We start from the raw sequence: 23,059 nt of genomic DNA on the forward strand, positions 1-23,059 counted from the left end.
GGCAGCAGCTTCCCATGTTATAGAATTTTTAGTAAAAATTAATGAGATTCTGATGAAAGAGATGCATCTGGTCTGTGAAATGAATGATGTTTATTTTTAAATCCATCTGCTCTTAAATAGCTGCAACTCCAAAGTACACAAATATAATATCTCACTGTTCATGAGGAAGTAAAATACTTGCAGCCAACTGCTCAGTTGAAGGATTCTCATGAACTTTAATGGTCTTTGGATATGGTCCTCAGTATGATCTCATGCTAATGTAGAACGGGTTCCTGGACAGAAACAAAGCAGAATGATGTGAGGTATTAAGAACTGGTTATTAAAAAAAAAATCAAATGCTGTTTATAGTATCTTGAAAAACAGTACTGAAAAATGCTGCTGTTTCCAGAGGGCGAATAACAGGGGCCAGCAGCCTAAGAGAGGTGCTGTGATTACCAAAAAAATGTAGACATACCAAGCTCATAAACTCAGTATGGCAGCAGGAGACCAAGCCAGAGCTGTGCAGAGCCCCAGCAGAGCAGCAAAGACTCTGTGCCCAACTGTACTGCTAGGCTCCCCTGTACAACTGCCCTGAGGAGAGCAGTGGTGGCCACTGGCAGGGCCCAGCTACGTGTCATCCATCAGGGTGCCTACAGTAACCAGTGGCATGGCATGCTTGCACCTCAGTGTTTCTGCCAGAAGCCTGCCTTCGAAGAACAGAAAGACTTCACCAGGTAAGCTGCATGTTATGTGTGAATTAACATTGGCTTTTACATATCTAATGCAGAAGCACGGCTTTTAAAATTGTTTAATTGAATTATCTTGTCTAAAGTGTTCAGAATCAGATATAAACATACAAGTTGTAATCTAAGCTGTTAATAAAAAGCTTAAGGTCTTCCAAATAAATATAACTGAGCATGTATACATAAATGTATTCTTTTATGTGTTTTCATGTGATCCAGGAAGTTAGAAGTTCATTGGCTCCCCCACATGTTCTAGTTTCTTCCATATAGAAGTATTTTCCTCTCCATTGGTGAAAGTCTGCTGTAGGCAGACAACGCGCTTCCGCAGTGTAGAAATGCTCAGATGACCCACTGAGCATTGAAACAAAATGTACATGACCTGAAAAAGATCTCAGAATTCCAGAAGGAAACTGTGACTGTATTCATGATAAGCCATGCTGATTTAAGTGTTTTCTTAGAAAGCTGCCACCAGCAATGGGAAGGCCAACATCCATGTTAGCATGTGGAAAACCAGCAGTACGATACAGGATAAACTAGGCTGCCATACAAATGTTCTAACTAATAATTTAACTAACAGAGGGAAAACAGAGGTGAAATCCTAACAATAGCTTCCTAGCCCTAAAATACACCATACTTTCATTCATTCTGTAAAAACATCACTGTTTTGCAGCTGTTGTGTGCAGGCAAGCCAGTGGTAGTCGTTAGAGGGGGTGTTAAAAGGCAGGACCAAGGGGTGCTGGCTGCAGTCAATGTCCTGTCCAATACAGTCTGATGTAACTCCAATAAGTGCTGGCAGCAGACTTTTGAAGTTGCTTTGGTAAGACACAGGGTTTAACAAAACTACATGGAGGAAAAAAAACCTTAGAAGCTCTTCTATTTGAAGAATCAACATAAATGATTTAATTGAATTTTGCTACCTTCTCATGTATTTGTGCAGCCTGCCTAGTCCTGCAATGAACCCGTGGGTTTCAGGCTCAATCCGTATTTACACCAGGAGAACTGATTACAGAAATGAATCAAATGCATCTGAAATTCTCAGCTGAGGTATGGCAGAAAGGGGGATAATTGTCAGCTTATGAATAATTAATTCTGTTGCAGGCTGAATGCTGAACCTGTGGAAAGCATATTACACTGGAAGAGCTGCTTCATTTACCTGTCAGTCACACACCATCCCTCTAACTGCAGCTCTCGTATGGAACAGTTCCTGCTATATACCCTGATTTTGCCTTCCCCCATCGGCTTCTCCAAAGCCACCACATCAAGCCAGCAAACATCCTTGCTTTTACGAAGAGGAATGAATAAACAACTCTTGATAATTCCAGCAACTGAACAGTATGGCAGGGTATTTATGCATTGCACTTACAGGATAAAGTTGCTACTTTTCCAACATCATGGTGATTGTCATGTTTGAGGTTAAAAATTAGCAATGTAGTTCTAAAACAGCAGCCCAAAACCATACAGGGCAAAGAACCTTTGTATTGAACAAGATGCTGTTTTTCTTCACAGACTGTTGGTGGCTGTTTAGCTAACAGTGGCTTCAGAGAGGAGCCAGAGGGTGTCTGGGCTAACCGTGCTTTCCCTGCCACATTAGGTAGCTGATCCTGCATCACTGTTGTCAGTGCTGAAGAAGGTGTAAAGCATGAGCACCATGGATAATAATACATTATATCTAGTTATTTAAAACCTGGATGACTATAGATCCATTACTAATGCAGTGCATTATTTATTTTTGTCCTATTAAAGTTGCAACATGCCAGTTTATTATCAGGATATTTTTCCTCAACTGTTATGGATCATATATTCTCTTCCACTGCCACAGAAAGCATTAAAGCTTGCAGGCACAGACAGAAACTCATAGATTACTACTGGCCTTGCTACTTTGAGTATGGGCCAATATTGCAGCAGGGAAAGTAAAAGCAAGAAGCCACAATCAGAATAAAAGCTGGTAGAAGAAGCAAAAAACTCTGAAATGAGAAAGGAGTAAATCATATCAGAGGTGGGGCAGAAACCATATGGGAAGATGAAAGCAGCATACCAGGCAGCCAGTAAGAAGGTGGAGATGGAACTGAAGGTGGAAGTGTGCCAGCTTGCAAAGGAGCAGGGGAAAAAGACAGCGGTAAGTGCCTCTGTGGACAGGAAAAAGGGAGACTGTGGTGCAGGTGAAAGGTCAGTATGTAATGAAGAGCAAAGTCATTAACATGTACTAGCAATAACGGAAAGTTGTTACAGAACTCATGAGGAACATGAGCATGTCCACAGGACTTTAGGCAAGAAGCTTCTCTGTCCCAGGTAACACATCCCATCCCAAAAGAAGTTTCCCTGTGTTGAGACGGAGGCTTCTCCATCCCAGGTGGGAACAGAGCACAACTCCAAGGCTAGCCCAGTTGCCACTTGGCTGTCAGCAAGGAACTGCATTTGATTGCTGTGGTGATAAGTGAAGTCTCCAAACCCTGATCTTCAGAGAATATGCCTTTTGAACATAAAAACAGGCTTTGCGCCAATTGTTTGTTCCCAAAGTTGTATTTGCTCCTTCACATTAAGTGCAGGCCTGGCTTTTCCTTACCATGCCCACCAGTGGTGTTTAAAATAAAGATGTGCCCAGCAGCTGTGCAACCTACCCATGGCTCCCTAGACTGTATACAAATACTAGTGCTAGAAATACCCGCTGCTCAAATTCACACCCATCACTGGTGTCACAAGGCTAACATAACTGACGCACGTAAAATTGTTTGTACAACAGCTCATGAAGGCCTTAGGGCTGAAACGCACGGGCTAAGGGGCACCTTTACACATAAGGGTAACACCACGGTGCTCCCGTTAAAGCACTGTTTTGGTCAAGGATAAAAGAAATTGCAGCAATCACTCTATGTCTTGTCTCTAGCACATCACATGCAGGCACTAAACACCTATTCATTAAAGGGTTAGAAAAAAAGTCAATCATAAAATCGATGGGGTTGGAAAAGCCCTTTAAGATGGCCAACTGTAAACGCCAGCACAACCAAGCGCACCACCATCCCGGCGGCTTAAACGCCGCGGCAGGTCTGGACACAGGGATTTATCTTTTCGGTGGGCCGGATGCTTTGAACGACCGCAAGTAACGATGCGAACACTGCGTTCCCTCAGCTCCTCAGCTACTGAGCAACGGCCCCTCCACACAGACCCCAACCCTCACCACACGCCGCTAAGGCGGAGTCGCGTAATGGCGGCCTGCGCCGTTGCTCCGCCCCTGTACGTCGCGTCGCAGCGACGCGCCCGCCCCCGCCTCCCCCGTGCCTACGGTGGCCGCAGGGTGGCCGGTGGCAGTGTGTCGTGTCGCGTCTCTCTCAGCGCTCCGCGGCCGGCCCGGATAGGCGGTGAGGCGAGAGGAGCGGGGCGGCGGCGATGTCCGAGGGTGAGCAGGCCCGGCGAGGCCCTAGCCCGCCTTTCCGCCGGCAAACCGTGCTCTGGGCCGGGCCCTGAGCCGCCCGCGGCCCGGGAGCGGGGTAAGCCCGCGGTAGGTGCTGAGGAGCCGGCGAGGCCCGGAGCTGCCCCGGCTGAGGATGGGGATCCTCTTCACCAGGATCTGGAGGCTGTTCAACCATCAGGGTGAGCGCGAGGCGCGGCCTGCGGACGCGTCGGGGCGCGCAGGTGCCGGCCCGGGCCCGTTCGCGGCGGATCCCGGCTGCCTGTGCACCGGCTGTGGGGCGGCGGGCAGGGCTCGCTGTGGGGCGGCCGCGGTGGGGAGCAGGGGGTAGGGGAAGCCCGCCTCTGTAAACTGGCACAGCTGTGGGTACCGAGGGTAAAGAGCGAGCTGGCGGCGTTTCCCCAGCGCTGGTCGGGGGTGGCTGGCGGACGCGGTGAAGCCAGAGAAGTTCGGGGGGTTTAACCGTTCTGTTCTAAGTCAATGCAAAGCTCATTTCCTGAAAGGTGGACGTTAAATTATTAATGTGAGCCGAAAAGAATACAGCTGTGTTGCATTGTAGTGTGTAGTTTCATCTTGTCGTCTGCAGAGTACGCTTTACTAGCACTTTTAAATTATAAACCTCGATAGCTGGCAAAATTGCTCATTTATTGAGTTAACGTCATTTATAGCTTCAGATTTGTAATGTTTGTCTCCTTACAGTTAGGTTTTAATGAGAGTTGTAACTAACTATAGAACACACGCTGACACTCTTACTCCTGTTCATAAGGTCTTTTAAATTTGATTATGAGTGAATTAAATACTCTGCACATGAATATTGAATGTCCCAGTTATGTGCCCATTGACACTTAGTGCAAATACAAAACAGTATTTTTGTCTTGCCCCACCTCAGATCTTCTTTTCCAACTGATTTTCTAACATCCACTATGCTGGCAACATCACACCAGAAGCAAAAGTTCCTAGTTATGTGGGGTCAGGTAAGCAAATATTTTTACAATATTGTGCAGTTATGCGAAGTTATCAAAACTGGAATTTTTACTTATGGTATATAAGACAACTCTGCAAAACCACACAATATTGATAAAATAAAAAACTGAGAAAACCCCACTTACCTGACTCCTGTCCTCTCCCTCTGTGATGAGTCAGTGTCAGTGTACTTCACTAACAGAAGGAATTCTTGTTTGCCCGAAGCTTGGGCACATTTGTAATGAGTTTTTTGTTGCCCTTGTGGACCACTGGGGGAAAAACCACCTTCTCACAAAACTTTTCCTTGCATGAACTGCAGTTGAAGCCAAAGTTATTTGTGCAAGTAAAGGTTGTGTAATTCAGCTGAGGGTTGTCAGTGCTCACTTGTCCTTGATACCGTAAATTCGTGCTTGACAACACCCAGCTGTAAAAATCAAATTTAATTTTGTGATGTATAGGAAAGAAGGTGCTAAATAGAAACAGTAACTGATTCTGGCATTGAGCTCCAAACTGTGTCTGCAGAAGTCAGAGTAGTTTTGTGTTGTACTTGTTGGTTCATCTAAAACTAAACTGTGTGAATGCATACTGTAAAGTATTTCTAGGCAAATCTGTTCTCCAGGTTCCAAACCTGCTAGAAGAGGACACTAAGGAAGACAGGTGGATCATTCTGCTTACAGCGCAAATTGGTGTTGCTGTGGTCTTAAGCAACACTTTGCGAAGAGATTAAGATGCTGCAGGACATAATAAAGGTCTAGATTTGGAAATGAACATTTAATATGTTACATTTTACATTTAACATGTTACAATTTTAACATGAAATTTAACATTTAACATGTTGTCCTGGTAAGGATGTGTTCTGAAGAGCTGCTGTGGTTGGGGGAGTGCAGTCTGTAACAGTCTGCACAGATGTGTAGAAGCTTGGGAAAGGATTCCAAAGTGAGATTGCCTTAGCATATTAGAGGAGGAAAAAAAAATCCACATGTAATTGCTCAGAAATTATTCCTGTAGATATGCAGGTGGGGAAAAATTGACAGTCACTTACCTGCTCGGAGCAATACATGGGTTTGTAGACCTCCACAAATAAACTTTTACATATGGCCTGTGAAATGTGGCACCTGAAGTTTGGCAGTGTTTGCTTAGGAAATCAGTCTCAAATGCAGCACTTTGTTTCATGGCATAGTTGTTATTGTGATAGCAATGTGACTTACTGGTGATATTTTTATTTCAGAGCACAAAGTAATCATTGTTGGTCTGGATAATGCAGGAAAAACGACCATTCTTTATCAGTTGTAAGTATGAACTGCTGATGGTTTTTCATGTATTTCAAGGTGTGCATTGTATATGTTACTCTGGCTTGTGGTCGCTGCTTTTCTTTTAAGTTTTACTTTGAGAGCATCACAATGAGGATTACTGAACAGTTACAGGAGGCAGTGGGTCATAGCATGTGTTTTAGAGTTTGTAAAGGTCTGTAGTTCGTCTGGTATATGAATCAGGTTTTGTTCAGAGCTTTTGTTTATCACATTACGTTGCTATTATCACTTAATCACAGCTGCCTTTGTTGTCACAATGTCAGCTGTTTGCCAGCTCCATAAAATATGATTATATTGAGGGTTAGCCACAAGACAATGCTGCTAAACTGATCCATGCCGTAGCATGTAAATACTCAACAAATTTTTCTGTAAGTAGCAAAGCCAGGGAAGCCTGACTTCTCTCTGCCATGACCCGCGTCCTCTGTGCCAAGATGTACTTTGATGTCATGTGTGCTACAGGGGGAAGGAGGAGGTCTGACCACTGGCTGAAGCTAAGACAACCCAGCTCCGTGGCTGGTGGCAGCACATGTTGTCATGCAGCTTCTGCCTTTAATAGTGGCACTGACTTGTGTTTGTCTTACATTAACCTTGCTACTGGTTTACGTGAAACTTGTATGAGCTTCATTATCTCTGGTCCTCGACTGCATTTTGATAAAAGGGAACAAATTTGTCCACAGACTCAGAAGCTTCTAGGTGGGACAGGCAGCTCAAGGTCTGTTTATATTAGAAACAGATTTGTGATTTCTTGCATGAAGTAGTGTGGTATTAAAAAGTGTTCCTGAGTCAGTATTGGAAATAATTCCTCTTAAGTGTTATGGACATACTGGTCCAATCCTACGCTTAAAAATATGCTTACTTAAAATGTTTTGACAAATTATGATCTACTTTTGGTTTGCTGACACATGAAGCTTATGCAGCGTTTCCAGCCATGTATACCCTAGCACACTTTGCAGAGAAAGTGAAAAGATGAAGGTGGTTGTAGTTATTTAAACCATGAGTGAGAGATTTTAAAAAGTTTAAATAGAATGAAGAATATTTTTTAAGTCTAGTAACTGCTGCAGTTGAGGGCCATCCTTGGTGCATTTTAATGCTGCCTGTGTCTTTCCACTTCCTCCACAAATGTCTTATGATTTTTCTCATCTACTTATTTCTGCAGTCTCAGTGTTTTTATTTTCCCTTTTGTACAGTGGATTTCTATATGTCTTCTTTTCCCTTATGTCTGTTTTAGCTCCACAGGACTTCCCGTTCTCTGCTTGTATTCCTCTTCCCATTTGCTGCTTTGACAGAGCTCTGTATGAGTACTGTCCTCTGTTCCTGCTGCTTGACTCCTCTGTTCCTGCTGCTTGACTCCTCCTGAAACCCTTCCTCTATCTTTGCACGTCCCATTATTTTTCCTTACCCTTTCTTCATGGTAAATAGGTGTTCTGAACATGAATGAATATGTTTAACACTTTTAGTGAGAGATGGACCAAGACAACTAGTAGGATAACTGGTGTAGGTTAGTGCACTGGCCATTCCTTGGATGATGTGGAGAGTCACAGCAGATGTTGGAGTGGTGATTCTTCTAACAGATTATGGCAGTTTCACAGGCGCTTAATTTCTTCCCATTCTTGTACTTGGATCTCCTCCTTTCCCTCAGGTAGCAGGAGGATTTTGTGATCAGGTGTCAACAGATGACATTAAGCTTCAAGTTCACCTTGTTTCAATTGGAAAAGGAGGAAAAATCCGCCTATCATATTGCACCCTGCAAGATGCCAGCAAGTTGAATGAGAAAGGCTGAAGGTTCAGTCAAGGAAAGGGGATTAAAGACACATCTCTTCCAAGCTTTAAAAGAACTATGCCAAAACCTGGGATTTTTTTTGTTTGGTTTTGGGGATTTTTTTTTGTTGTTCTTTTTTTAACATATGAAATCATCTATAGTTATCATCTTGTACCACTGTTATCCTATAGATTGTTCTTCTCTTCCTTTTGTATAGTTGCCTTCAAATATGTTTGGTGAGAGAGTTTCTTGTTATTTTTAGCATTATGACCCTTCCTAAGGCACTGGGTAACTGGGATTCCTCTTCAGAACACTGAACCATCCCTTTCTCTCCTTGGTTCTCTGTTTTCTCTTCAAGAAGTATTCCATCACCATTACAAGTCTCAAATTGCTGTCACTGTAGCAAAAAGCTTTGCTAAAACTTCAAAGACATGCTCATATAAAATGAAAAAATATATCTGGATTATCAGAGGAACAAATAATGAAGTTCTTTGAAAATAGTTGATGTTTTCATTGAAGCTATTTTAATGTTTTTTACATTTAAATAATTTGAACTTTAGGAGTGCCCAGAGTACACATTTGTTTATTGCTAGTGATATGAAACTGGTGGTCTTAATGACAATATAAAACAATATATTTGAAATATATAATGTCTGCATTTGTTTCCAGAAAGTAGTATTATTGAACTGCACTGAAAGAAGAAGAGAAGGAAGTTTGGACATGAAGCAACTGAATTGTGAAAGAAGTATGCTCTTAGTGGCTTACACTGGAAGGAAAGCAAGATGTAGTGTGTTTGATGAAGCTGGATGATGGGTTGTTTTTCTGCAACCTTGGAAATCTTGTGGCTTAACCGCACTCTTGAAGCAAAACAACCACTCTCTCCCATGTGTGCCAAAATCAGCCTGGAAAAAGAAAAGCTGACTGCTTAAAACAGCTTCTGAAGCAAATATTTTCTCAGCTTTATGATCTAATTAGTTATAATTTTGTTTGTGAATGCTTTCTCAGCTCCGTAATTTGATTATTATATAGTTCACTGAGTTCTTTTTTTATTGCTACTGATTTTTATTTGCCTTTCACCCTTATACCTTGTCCTGTTTGCTGCATAAGTAGTGTTTTGTGTAGCTTTCCCACAAAGTTTTCTACCTTGAAATAACCATCAAGTTTATTGTTTATAGAAGCAGGTTGATTTGGAGTCCTGAGTTACTTGATAATGCAGGTAACTTCCCAGTTCTCACAGGTTCTCACCAACTTGCACTTTTCCCTCTGCAGCTCCATGAATGAAGTGGTGCATACCTCACCCACTATAGGGAGTAACGTGGAAGAGATAGTGGTTAACAACACACGCTTTCTGATGTGGGATATCGGAGGGCAGGAGTCTCTTCGGTCTTCATGGAACACCTACTATACAAACACCGAGGTGAGAATGAGCACCTTACTAGAAGACTTAGTGTCACCACTGCTGGTGGAGGGAGGACACCGTACCTGAAATGGGTACCAGAGACACTTCCAGAGGGCTGTTACGACTGTGCAGTGAATGTTACCGGACCTGCCTCAGGGCACCTCCCGTTTTGATGTCCTGCTAAGTCTCCTCCTTAGCAAGCTGTCGCATGACTTGCTTTTATATTTCTTACATAAGATTCATAATACAGAGTTGCAATAAAAAACAATTTGTCTGCAGGGATTCTATGTCTGGGCATCTGTGGCCTTAGGGCAGGTGCTCAGTATTGCAGATCCCTATGGTTATGGGTCCCTTCTTGTGTGGGGAATCCTCTATTTCTGTAGCAGGTACTCTAAAGCCCATCTAACCCCTCAGGAGTAAGACTGAAAGCCCAAAAGTTTTCTTCCAAGACTGAGTTCTGTTGTGAAAACTTCCATAATCAGTTTACATAAGTGCCCCCAAGAACTTTCAGAACTCTTTACCAATGAAGTTGCAGCATACATACTTGATTCAAGTAATGATTTCAGTCAGGGTTTCCTGTGTGTTATCAAATGTGGGGTTTTAATCTTTTTTAATAGTGATCAATTTTTCCTGTGCTTCTCTATAAGATGTATGACGTGTATGTGCACGTATGCTCTTGAAGTATGGAGCTTATTGGGGTTTTATAAATAAAAGTCTATTTGAATGTTAGTGTTTGAAGAAGAGAGAAAACTGTTACAGCTTACATTTTAAAGGCTGCAGCAAATTATTTGAGGGATCTTAAGATGCTACCTCAATTATGCTAAGCAAAGAACTCTTAGATTACAGAGAAACTCTTGCTTTTTGTGTAAATTTTTCACTTGGAAATGAAAAATGGAAAGTCAAAATATGTGTCAGAGCTACATTTGCATACAAACCATGGCATAAGTTGTAAACTATGCCAGTGCTGGAAGAAGCATATCTGATATAGGATGATATGTGATGGTCCAGATGGTATCTGCCTGTCTGGACAATGGGTTAGGAACATTAATCTGTTCTGCTGTGTGTGGCCAGAATGATAGAGTTTGTTCTTTTACTAATAACTTTTCACTTTTTGAAGTTTGTGATAGTTGTTGTGGACAGCACAGACAGAGAGAGAATTTCTGTGACTAAAGAAGAACTGTATAAAATGTTAGCACATGAGGTGAGTAGACCCTGTGTTTTCTTTGGTTTAATACTTATTGTGGGTAAGGTCTTCCAGCTGTATGTACTGCTGGATCATAGCTGTCATCTTCCTGCTAGAGGAAGGATCAGAGGTGTTGTCTTCCTGCTCATCTATTGTCAAGCTTCCAGTAAAGCCATAAATTAATTCCAAATTACTGAAAAGAGCTCCCACAAAAGTAGCTTTTCAATTCCTGAGTGCTTCTGAAACAGAAGTTAGGACCCATAAATGACCTTTGTGTTTTTTATACTTTAACCTGCGTTACTATCTGAATGAGGTAGTTTAAGAAACCTCATTATTGCCTCCAGCAATTTATTTACTATTTTTGATAATTTAATGGTTGCTAAGTGTTTTCTGTTTTTGCGGTGGAGCAGATACAGCCTTAATAATACCTCTTTTAGCAACCAGCTATAAAATTGAAGAAACAGCCTGCCTATGGCTATTGTAGCCATCATTTTATGTGTATTTGGAATTACAGAATTTTAGAGTATAATTTGCTCTCTGATAAAGAACCTCTTTAAAATTGAGCCCTGTGTCATGTCTAAAACTGAGCTGTCCAAGTCCGATTCATAAATACTGGACTAATGTGTAAGCCAAGGAGTACCCATTGTGTGACCTGGGTTTCCTGAAAACTTCAATCTGTGCAGTGCAGCAGAACTGGAGCCCTGATGTTTTACTGAAGATGTTTATATAAGCTTGACTATTGCTGCGACAAGTTTAGTGCAGACGGGATCAGTTTGTATGAGATAACGTGGAGTTTCCAAATTCAAGTGTAAGAATACAAAGATGTGCATAAATTGATGGCATTATATCCCAAAATAGTACATCTATATTTAAAATACAGCCACTGTTTAGTAGACTTCAGGAAGGGCAAAGACTGTCTATGTATTTTTTCTGAGTGATTATGATAATCTAAAGAGAAGAAACAAGTGCTTTCCCTAGTGTCTGGAATTTCTAATTTTTGGTGTTTAAAGTTGTGTTTAATATAATTCTAATAAAGTAGATGTGGCTTTCTTGGTTGTGTTGAAGTGTTAAATGTGGCCTGAGGAGAATGTTGCCGTTGGGTCTGCTGCTGTCAGAATTTGAGATGTACTCTTCAATCTGCAGTTGCTAAACGAAATCTGCACCTTCTGTTTTGTAATCTATATAAGAAGATGCAGAAGTTTGTAATTAACTGAATTTGAAATGAGAAGTCAAACTCTAAGCAGCATGAATGCCCTTACTTTGTGCTGGCAGTCTGTCTCTGTGCTCCAAAAGCGCTCATCTAACAAACAATAAATGTGCCCGTTGTTTTACAATAGGATGTTTTCAAGTATATTCTGCTAACTCTCCAGATGCTCTGTCATTTGAAGAGAACAACAATGCATAGAAGATAAGATGAAAGTCAAATATTTATTTAGAATAGCTTTTCCTTTCAGTCCTTGAAAAGCTTTTATTTCTGCTAACCAGTTCAGCTGAATTTCTGTTAAGGCAAAATTGAGTTGCCTGGGTCAGTTCCTACTATTTTCTGGACCAGTAGATTGTTTGGGAATTTTGCTGGTTGTAAAAATGAGTGTGCTTCATAGGCATTTAAGTGAATGACTTGACTTTGCTTTCTGGGAAGACCTTTCTACTTTCAGAGGGACAGATTTTCAATAATACATGCCTGTACCAGTGTAATTCCAAGCACCTTGAGATTAGATAAGCTTGCCCATGCAGTCACACTCTCTAAATTGTTCATACTGATGTTTTAAATATTACATTTGCCTTATAGAGAAGTTTTTTGTAGTGCACTCATTCACGTAGATGTCTGTCCTTTGATTCTAAAGCAGTGTAAGTGATGATTTTCTACAAATACTGTGTTATCCTCTAAATAAAACATTACTGCATCTTGCTTTACGCTGTCAGGGGCCGTCTTACTGCTTCTTAATGAGTGGGATTAACCAGTGGGCAGGGGTTTTCCAGGGCCTAAAAAGTTCTGCTGTGGTAACCTACTCTTGCCCCATGTAAGAACTGCTGCAGTCTAGTATTTTGGTACTAAACCCAATTATAATAGTATGGTAATACATGAAAGTGTGGTATGTACATAAAAGCCTGACTCAGGAGAATGCGGTGCTTGGGATGGATACACAGGCAGGAATGACCTGCAAGCTCAGGGTTAAATGGGAGGCCTTGACTGGTGTGTGGCATTAGTGCAGCTGCACACATACAGCAATATAGCATGTCTCTGATCACCCTGGACCAAAATTGAATGTTTGATCTGCTGAATCAATGGATTTTCTGAAGTTACGTGTCACTCAGCTTGCAGCATTTTATAGTTCAGGGTTTTTTTTTGCTAGGTCTTAAGGTCCTCAACTTTGGATCACATCTTTTGCCTCCTGAGAGAGGATTGGTAATAATTTATTTTTTTTTCTTCTTTCTCCATAGGACTTAAAAAAAGCAGGTTTGCTGATCTTTGCTAACAAGCAGGATGTCAAAGAGTGTATGACAGTAGCTGAAATATCTCAGTTTCTGAAATTGACTTCAATTAAGGATCACCAGTGGCACATTCAGGCATGCTGTGCTCTAACTGGAGAGGGGTAAGAGGTATTCTTGTCTGTAGGAGGAGAATCTTGAATCATTTTGTATTTTATTGTGGTGTTTGGTTTTAACACACATTCCTCCCCTGTCAGTAATAATCTTACATAGTAATCTTGGATTTTTTTCTGAGCTCAGAACATACTGATTTAGGATCAACATGATCTGTAAACCAACTTTCACATCAGGTCCACAGTCCCGTCTCACAGTGATACATTTTTTATGATTTGGGCCTAATAAGGGTGGGGGTGGGAAATACCTATAATCTGTTCTGGTGTGTTAAGAATGATCATAATTAGAGATCACTTCAATGTATGTCTTGAAGTGCTGGGATCTGAAGTCTCACAAGCATAGATTACATAGTAAAATCTAGGAAATGCTGCACTCGTAGTAGATTGTTTATGAAAATTATTTCTTCAGTGAGAATTAGGGTTCTTGGGAAGAATTTAAGTTGGTGCTGTGGACTTAATCTTTGAAGTTAGTCCAAGAAATGTATGTATTCCCTAAAAATTCTCTTTTGTTTGCAGACTGTGTCAAGGACTCGAATGGATGATGTCAAGACTTAAGATCAGATGATTTTTAATGACCTCTTTGCACAGACATTGCTTAAAAAGAACTGTACCCAGGATTACCTTCACAGTGGCAGAATTAATGGGTTAGATGTATTTATACTGAACTGATTTCAACTTTATTTTCTACATAGATGCACACACACCTATGTGTATATAAATTAAGACCATTCGGCAAAAGAGAGATGCTGTTATCGCTCCAGTTTGATTTCTGGTTTGTTTTCCTCCGAAGATAAGTTAAAAGCTGTGATCAACCTTCTTTTCAAGATACAGCCACTTGGAATAGTCCAGTGTTGAGTAGGGTGAAGAAGAAGTGAGAGGAAGGAGCTTTTAATTTTGAGTTTTATTATTCCATTGTAGTCCTCTCGAGTTGAAGATGCTGGCTTCATTATTCCAGTAAATTAGCAAGCAAATCAATGGCATAGATATCAACTTTCCAGTATTTTTAAGGTTACTGATGTTACAAATGCAAAATATTTTCCTGTATGTGTACTGTACATATTTGTGTATATTTATACCTCAATTTTAGGTTAATTGCAATCTGTTCAGACCAGTGTGTAAAGCTGAATCAGTATGTTGACAGTAATACTAATATTTGACATCACCAACATGTCACAAGTTCTTTTCCTTTGTTACCTGTATGGCTGTAGCATCCATCAGACAGTTGGCTCACCACAACTTTATAAAGAAAACTCTCTTAAGACTGTTGCTCGTTTTTCACATAATTTTTCAGTTAGGGAGGCTGCTGTAATGGATTGGGGCATATAGACTATGAGCTGTGAGTTACAGTGTCGGCAAACAGTGAACATTTGCCAAAGAATTTAAAATGAAATGGGGTTTGTCTTTTTCTTTTTTTGTTTGTTTTTTTTTTTTCCTGTGGTAGTCATAATTAGATACGGTGATTCCAAAAAGTGTGTGTCATGGCTGTCCTATTGCTGTCCTATGGTACTGCTGCTCTTTTTTTTGCAGTACTGTTCATTTATGCTTCAAGTCTAGTAGGAGTACCTTTAGCTGTTGTAAAGGGAAAAATGTCATCTCTTTTTTTCTTAACCAAAGAAGAGGCACAAAAGTATGTTTAAAAGTCCCACTGGAATCTTATAAACCAAGTCACATTCTGTATCAAGTGTTTTTCAGAGGAAGGCACACTTCTATAGTGTAAAATATATCTATATATCTATATATCTATCTATATGCAATGGGTGGAACTGGGATGGGGAACAAAACAGATGACACTACTTGAAAAGCTGTACGTGACCCATTCATTGTGTTCCCACAGAACTTCCAGGGCAGTACTTCTTGAAAATAAAACTCTTGCATGGTTCCCAGGTGAGTTACAAAGAAACATCAGAGCACTATGTGGTTATCTTTTCTTCCTTTAGTACCTGATGGGATGATGTCCATATGAAGTTGTTTAGAATTCCTTTTTTAAAGGATACAGGCTTTTCAGTGGGATGGGAGTTGGATGGTTTGAAATGTTACCACTATTGTGAAGGTGCACATAGCCTTAACCATAGGCTTTTTTATGTTGGAGATGGATGTTTGGGGAATGTAGCAAAATGAAATAAAACTTTGTTTAAAATCTCCTTCCCTTTGCTCACACATCTGATAAGGATGAAAAAGACATTTTAAAGAAAAGGTTAGTTTGAACTTTTTAAGGTGCCTATGTTTGGTTATGGGATAATACACTCAGTGCACCTGCCTTCTCATTTGCCTCCTTCACTGCAGATTATGTGGGGAATTTGTGGGGAAAAGAAGGGAGGCCATTTCAAAAGTTTCTGTTTAACAAAAGCAGGTAAAGAATTTAACTTTTTAATATATTTTTGTTATCTCTTTATGATGCTCACTGGCTAGGGAATCTGCTGTCTTTGGTAAACGTTTTAATGTGTACATGCATATATTTATAGTGCATGCACATAGATACTGGTATTTAACTGGTGTATTGCTAAAATGTATAAATGTTTGAAGAAGTAACAATTTAATGCAAAGACTTTCTCAGTTTATCTGATAGTATCCTCAAGAAATGAGCTCTGTGCACACTTGCATATGAAATGGAATTGTATCTTTTCTAGTCTTAAAAAAGAAAAAGCAGACTTGCTTATAAACCTGAGTGTTTGTTTTTTGAGTCTTATGTCTTCCCTTTCATCCCTTTAAAGTACTTTGCTTTAGTAGTATTAAATACTGCATACTTCTGCCTGAATCATAGAATCACAGAGTGGTTTGGGTTGGAAGGGGCCTTAAAGACCATCTAGTTCCAACTCCCCTTCCATGGACAGGGACATGTTCCATTAGACCAGGTCGTTCAAAGCCCCATCCCCTCTGCATCCAGTCTGCACAGGTTGTGTGTGTTGAGTTTTTGTTTTTAAGAAAATGAGTTACTGGAAGAAAAATCATGAAGCAGTATTCTGCTGCTTACTCCCTCGTTTAAATTTGTAGGTGTTAATATGTCCATGTAGTGAAAGTACGGTGTTCTTTTACAGGTATGGCTTATGTTGCAACCAGACATTTTGTTTACACATAGGCAAGCTTACAGTGATTCTTTTTCCCTCTGGGTAACCTGGCCACTTCCACTTTCTGTAATGTCTAAGATACTGCATGGTTCACTTCATCTTTGTTTCACAGAGCGTAGCAGAGTTGGGAATAACTGCACTCATCAAGACCACCTGTTAAAACAATGACTTTTGTGCCCTAAAGAGTTTATAATCCAAAAATTAAATTGTGTGTTGGATAGTGAACAATTCAGCCTTAATTCAGCTACAAAAAAGCACATACAACGAAGAGTTCTTTATCGTTTTGTGATCCCCTAGTATCTTAGAGTGGAGATGTGCTCTTCAGGAGTTAGAATTAAGTGGTGGCTGATGCCTGCTGACGCATCTCCTGCCTTACAGCATTCTTGACAGGGGTTTAGGAATTGAAGGAAGACGCCCCTTCATTTTAAATGTTGGATTTGCAGTCTCTAGAGGGATTCCAAATCCTCACCTTGTGTGGGTGGTGTGATTGTGCGTTTCAAAGAGAGCAAAGCAGAGTGAAAGGGGTATGGTATTATCCAGGCATTGCAGTGGAAGCTTTTGTAGGAAAGTTTGCCTGCCTGGAGGCTCTTCATGAAAACAAGTGTATGTTCAGATACTAACAAGATGAACCTTAGAAGAATATACAAGTATGTACCCTCAGGTAGCATTGTACTGTGATGGTCCTCTCCTACATACCTCCCCTCTTGTGTAAAGCTGGCAATGCTTTTAAATTTAATCCCCTAGTGGAGCTGGAGAAGACCTGGCAAACTTCTGAACACAGAACCCCTTTTTTCATGTGCTTTTTGTTTACATCTCTTCTTCTTCCTGTAGGACCTTTTGCATTTTTCTCATAGTTGTGTCCATAGAAAAGCAAGTTAACTTTGCATCAGTGCTGCTTTCAGCTTCACTCATTATTGTTTGGAAGTGATTGTTTTACCATGAGTCATGACCTTGATTTGTATTGCTTTTGTATTTTCACCCTTTTGTGTGTTGTTTTGCCTTTGCCTTCAACTAAAGCTTAACTTTAGTTTGCCTTTGTTCTTCATGAAATTCATTCTTAGGGTATTCTAAAGAAAAAAGGAAGGGTCTTTAAAAAGGTTATGTAAGTTTACGCTGCAGAATGCCATTTTACTGCTTTTTTTTTCTTTTTTTTTGCCATTAAGTCATATTTCAACAACTTAATCCTAAAAATGTTTATTTTGGTTTAGCAGGTAATAAGCTTGGTAGATAATCTCTATAATATGCTGCCTCTGTGACCTGCAAATTATGTAGGTTTTAAATTGTGAGGAAATGCAGAATATAGAGCTTGGAAAATGTGAACAGGGATCTCCATGGCTTCATTTATTTTTTTTACTTTTTTTTTCCAGGTGGCTTAATACCTGTTTTCCTATGCATTATATAGTATGTTCTTAGGTGTAGCAGTGTGAATGTTAAATGTATCTGATAGGCACCTTCTACCGTCTATGCAGCTCAAGTGCCTAAGACTAATTCAGTAGTCGGGGTTTTTCGTCCTATGCTACAATTTCCATTTCCCCTAAAATAGATATATTTCTATAAAGGCATTTAAATGTTTGTAAATGAGTGGGTTTTTTTCCCTCCCTTCATGCTGTTTTTAACATGATTTATGATAAATTAATTTGTTACAGTTCTTTCTATCCTGAGCATTCCAAGCACTTTTCCATTTATCAGGCTTCACATAGTTAGCTTGCTTTATGAAAGGAAATATGAAATGCATCCTTGTATCAGACTTGTTAGCTGGAATTTTTTTCAAGGAACTCTCTTTAAATAACTTACTTCAAGAATACTTGGCCTTGTAAGCATCCTAATGTAAGTAGTTCCTTTTTAATTGGTGAGGAAAACATTAGGCTCTTGTGACTGTCAGACTAACTATGTCTGAAAAACCGTTTTCACTAATTCCAATGAATGTAATATTAAGCCTTGAATTGGTGCGTTACTGAGTATTACAGGATGGGAATGATTTAATGTCACGAAGAATGGCACTAAGAAAGCAAAATATCTCTGCATATAGTTATGATGTGTATTATAAATACAAATGTGACTTGAATATAATTGTTGCAGTGAATATATTAAATGTACAAAAATGAGAAATTGTAAGTGGTTGCCACTGTAACTTTTTTACAATGTGCTTTAGAATCATAAGCAGAAATTATATTCTTGCCTTACTAGGATTTTACTGGTTAATTTTTATATTGTACAGAAATTGTTTTTGAAAACTTTCTTCATATCAGATAGCCTTTATCCATAACAGGGTCACACTCATGTACTACTCTTAGCCTTTTAAGCCAGGCCTTCGGTGAATAAGGACACAGGCTGGGTGTTTTTTAAGCTTTTCATATTTGTAAATTTAGAGAACTTAGCTCATACTGAATTAAGGTAGAACATGCTGCTTTACATAGAAGGCTATAAATCATTGTAAATCATCAGCTGTTAACTCTTGTCTAAATATGTTCTTCATCAAACACTGTGGAAGGTTGAAGAAGTGGCCAAGACTTACTCTCCTGCTGAGCCGTTCAAAGATTGAAAACCAAAACACCTCAGATTGGAAAGCCTCAGCATTTTATGGGTAATAAATTGAAGAATTGGTAGTATAAGATAAGAGGAATGGTAACCAATCCAGTTTAAACTGTGTGTATATCATGGTTTCAGGAATGTTTTCAGCATACCCTTGACCTTCCTGTAACATGCTTTTCCAAACCCTTTAATCCTGTGGCCCCAGTTCTGTACTTGGCCTGTACGTGCTGCTCTAAGTGCAAGTCTGCCTTTCTCCAGGAGTCGTCAGAGGGAACTGACCTCTTTGTCTTTATGCTCTGCCAAGAACTGGATGATAATACTAACCTCCAGCACTAAACCTACAATCCTTTGAGTATAAACTTATCAGATTAGTATACTAATGATGTAGTTATGGTATGGTATGTTATCTGTCTGGTTTTAATGAATGCAAAATAACATCCATATATATACACTCATGAATCATATCACCAGAGTCATACTTATTTTGATCACTTGTATTTTGTTCTTTTCTTTCTAAAAAGTTTGTCTTCTTTCTGAAAGAAATGCATAAAGTATGTGGTTAACACTGATACTGCAATAAAATTCCATGCCAGAACATACAAATTTATTGCTTCAAATTAATAGAAGACTTGCGAGGGCTGGCGCTTCCTGGCTTGAGCACTTCTGTGTCTGGAACTTCCACATGTTTATCTAAGTAATTTGGCTAAAACTTTTTATACAGCTATTTATTATAATAAAGTTCAATTATGATTCTCTTAAGTGACTTTTCCTGAAATTTTATCAGAATGTGCCTTGAATTGTTTCCCCTTTGCTTCTTTCTGTCTTTCCTGGCTTTAAAAATATGATTTTAATTTAGTTGAAGGGAATTTATTCACATCTTCTGATTCCTTCATGTCTTCTCAGTTCTTGTCTTCTTATACTTTGTGAAACAAATGCAAATTTGATCTAGAATTGTTGGGGCAGGGAGATGTGTACAAGCATATATGCACATTTACAGACAGTGTCAGAATTGCTAATTCTTGAGAACCTACCTGTATTTATTAATTTAAGATGTAATAACTTGTCAAAATCTTACTGTTTGTGTTAAACCTTTTGTGTGTGTTGCAGTGAAGCTTTTTAAACAGAGACAATTTCTGACATAGTATATGGGGTTTTCTTGGTGTTCTGAGGATGAAGTGCACTGCTCTGCCGCACCTGCCATTGCGGGGTTTGTATTAGGAGATTGTTTAGCATTTGGGACAAGTTGGGTAGTAAGTACGAATTGGCTGTTTTCACATAGAATGGAAATTAAAATGAATGGTGAAATGTTCTTTTCCTATAAAAATGCTGAATTCCTGTGGTGTACCACTCCTGCATATTCACATACGACCTGCTGGTATTTGCAGCCTTGGGAGTGATAGGAGATCACAGGTAACTTAGAAAGCAAAAGAGATGATGCCAAAGCTGGGTTAAAAAGTACAATTGTTACAGTACTGTACTAAAGGTGTGCTGCTCTTCGGCTCTGCAACCTGCACAGCCTTGTTCCGCGTGTTAATTTTGAACTTCTTGCTTGATTTCAAACTGTGCAATATTTGTTATCCATGTGGTAATCTTGTGCAGTAACGTGATTGCACAGTCAGGTGATGTTAACAGAGTTCTGAAGAATCAATAAACACATCCCCCCCCCTCTGGTATGAAGGTGCGAGAGATGGAAAAGCTTTTCCGCCTTCTCTGTCCTTTGGCCTTTGGTTTCAGCTGTGTGACTAGCAGAAGTCTTCTTCCTTTGTGACTCCCTTTTCCCTTTTGGGTGGGCTTTTTCTCCAGCTCCTCCCTGATGCTGGCTGGTGTGGCCGTGTCACATGTTGCTGTACTCCACCCTCCAGCAATAATGGTATGGAGGAGAAGGAAGGGTGAGCTATCTTCAGCACTGTGCCACTTGGGCTGTACGGAGCTGTTTCTTTTACTCTTAACAAAGCTATTCCTTGAGTTTGATACAACTTTTCTGAAAGATCTTATTTTCTTCTTGATTCTGATTAAATACAAAGTGATTGTAATTCCCCCACCATTATCACATACTCATTTTTGTCTATTTCAGTACCAGGTTCCTCTGAACTCTGTTTCTTGGGCCATGTGCCTGTTGCCTGCCTCTCATCCCCTTGGTGCTGTCTGTATCACCACATTGGTCCATTAAAAATACATGCCAAAAAAGTATTTCTGAAGGTTCTTATTCTGGTATGATTTTAGCATTAAATACCTTTATTTTAACTGTGCACAAAAAAAATATTCACCACTGCTGAACTCCAGCCACTTCTGCATCCAGCATCTGAGTATTTTGTGTAGAGCTGAAATGAGCCTTGGCACAGTCATTTACATCTGGTGTATGAAACTGTAAATAGACTTTGACAGAAAATGCTGTTGCTTTTTGTCTTTTTGTCCTTGACTGTATGAAAGTTAAAGACTACTGTGTTCTCTTTGTTTTTTTTTTGTTTTGTTTAATTAAAATTACAGTATATTTTCTCAATCCTATTGCCGCTTTTAACATTACGGGTCATGTCATGACTCTTTCCTTGCACATTGATTCATTTTCTCTGAATATGGTCAAATTAGATGCAAAACTACAGAATAGTCAATGTCTTCATTGACTTGTTACTAACTTTGTTTTGTCTTGCTTTTTGCCCCTTATTCTTCAGAATTGGAAGGCTTTTTTCCTCGCCTCACAATCTATATGTGTATATATATCTGTAGCCAAACAACTGGAGTCATGCAAAGAGATGCAAATCATGGAATAGTAACAGTGAAAATAGTCTGAATTTTTTGTTCATAAATATTTAGTATAAATGGTGGTACTGTTGAAGACTTGCTTCTGAGGTCCTTGTACTGTTGAATCCTATCAGACACCCCATTACTATCAATATGTACAGCTTTGAAACATGAATTAATGGATGCGTATTAGAGTTGTGTAAGCAACTAATAAACCTAACAATTTGTATTAAATTGGCCAGATAATTTCTTTGTTTCAGACTCACTGTACCATTTTCAGAGTAAGTTTGACAACTTGTTTTTCAAAGTTATATATATAATAATTCCGAATTTGCTTAGCATAAGAGGTTCTGCCAGTGCAACTGCCACTGTTTGCAGTGCTACATGTGTGTTAAGCCCATGGGTAGTGATGACTTGGGCGTGTGTTTGGTCTCATCCTTGGGGAATGGTTGCTTCGAGAGAGTTCAGCGTGCACCATGTGAGGTTCTGCAAGTCCTTAAGTCTTCCCTTACTGGTGTAATACAGATTTTCTTGTGCTTCTAGAAAATATTCAGTTGTATACAGTGTACTGAGCAACAAATAATCCAGTTGCTTTGTTGGTTGAGAAGTGTTTATTCTGTTTCAAAAGGCTTTAAATATATTTGACAGCATACTGGAGTACAGGTTGGTGTTGTTGGTAGCGTGTTCCTATAAGCAATATGCTTCTGTCAGTATGTGCAGATTTCTCTTGCCAAAGGTGCTGTAGTTTTTACAGTGCAGTGAACAGTCTAGCTGATAAATGAAAGAATGTCTTGAACTTTACTTGATACATGAATCTTGATAAGAACTTCCAATACCTTATTTTTCATCCAAACTGTCATAAAACACATCTCGAGAAACATAGTAAGGGAAACCTGCTGTCCAAAGGACACATTTAAACTGTAAATATTCTCTCTTCACAGAGTAGCTCTTGCATGTAGCAGCCAGGAGCATAAGAGAAACTAGAACTGCTGCAAGTTAATAAATTGTCACCGATCCGTGTATCGTGCCTACACTTGAGAACTGGCGGTGTGCAAGATGCTGCAAAGGAGCCTGTAGCACAGTTGCTCCACCCACCCATGGGTTGTGGAGGGTCTTTGCTGAGCTGGGTGAGGTGTCTCATTGATAAGCATTTGCCTGCTGTGTGGCGTCACTTGGTAAGACCACTGAGACCCTCTCTGACAGCACTTCAACTGTCCACGCACCTTCCTCCTGCATGCACATACCCTCATCACCTCTGGCCCCCCACATAAAATACAAAACTGTGCTTATTTATCTGAGGTAAAGTGGTTAGAGCAACTGATTTTACATAAAATGTATTAGCCACTAGCTCTGAAGCTTGTCATCTGCTGCAGACAGAAAC

The 23,059-nt window shown here is 39.8% G+C and overlaps 1 protein-coding gene across 1 annotated transcript; it reads left to right on the top strand.

Annotated features, from left to right (window-relative positions):
• The first annotated feature begins 3,989 nt into the window (after positions 1–3,989).
• On the top strand, positions 3,990–21,912 carry ARL5A (ARF like GTPase 5A). Its single transcript, XM_034061753.1, has 6 exons — positions 3,990–4,307; positions 6,317–6,377; positions 9,427–9,574; positions 10,674–10,757; positions 13,182–13,333; positions 13,859–21,912. The coding sequence occupies exons 1-6, from the start codon at positions 4,262–4,264 to the stop codon at positions 13,905–13,907; spliced, it is 540 nt and encodes a 179-aa protein (XP_033917644.1). The 5' UTR covers positions 3,990–4,261; the 3' UTR covers positions 13,908–21,912.
• Positions 21,913–23,059: the final 1,147 nt, after the last annotated feature.

The sequence above is a fragment of the Melopsittacus undulatus genome, chromosome 4, assembly GCF_012275295.1.
Source record: "Melopsittacus undulatus isolate bMelUnd1 chromosome 4, bMelUnd1.mat.Z, whole genome shotgun sequence".
NCBI classification, from domain to species: domain Eukaryota; kingdom Metazoa; phylum Chordata; class Aves; order Psittaciformes; family Psittaculidae; genus Melopsittacus; species Melopsittacus undulatus.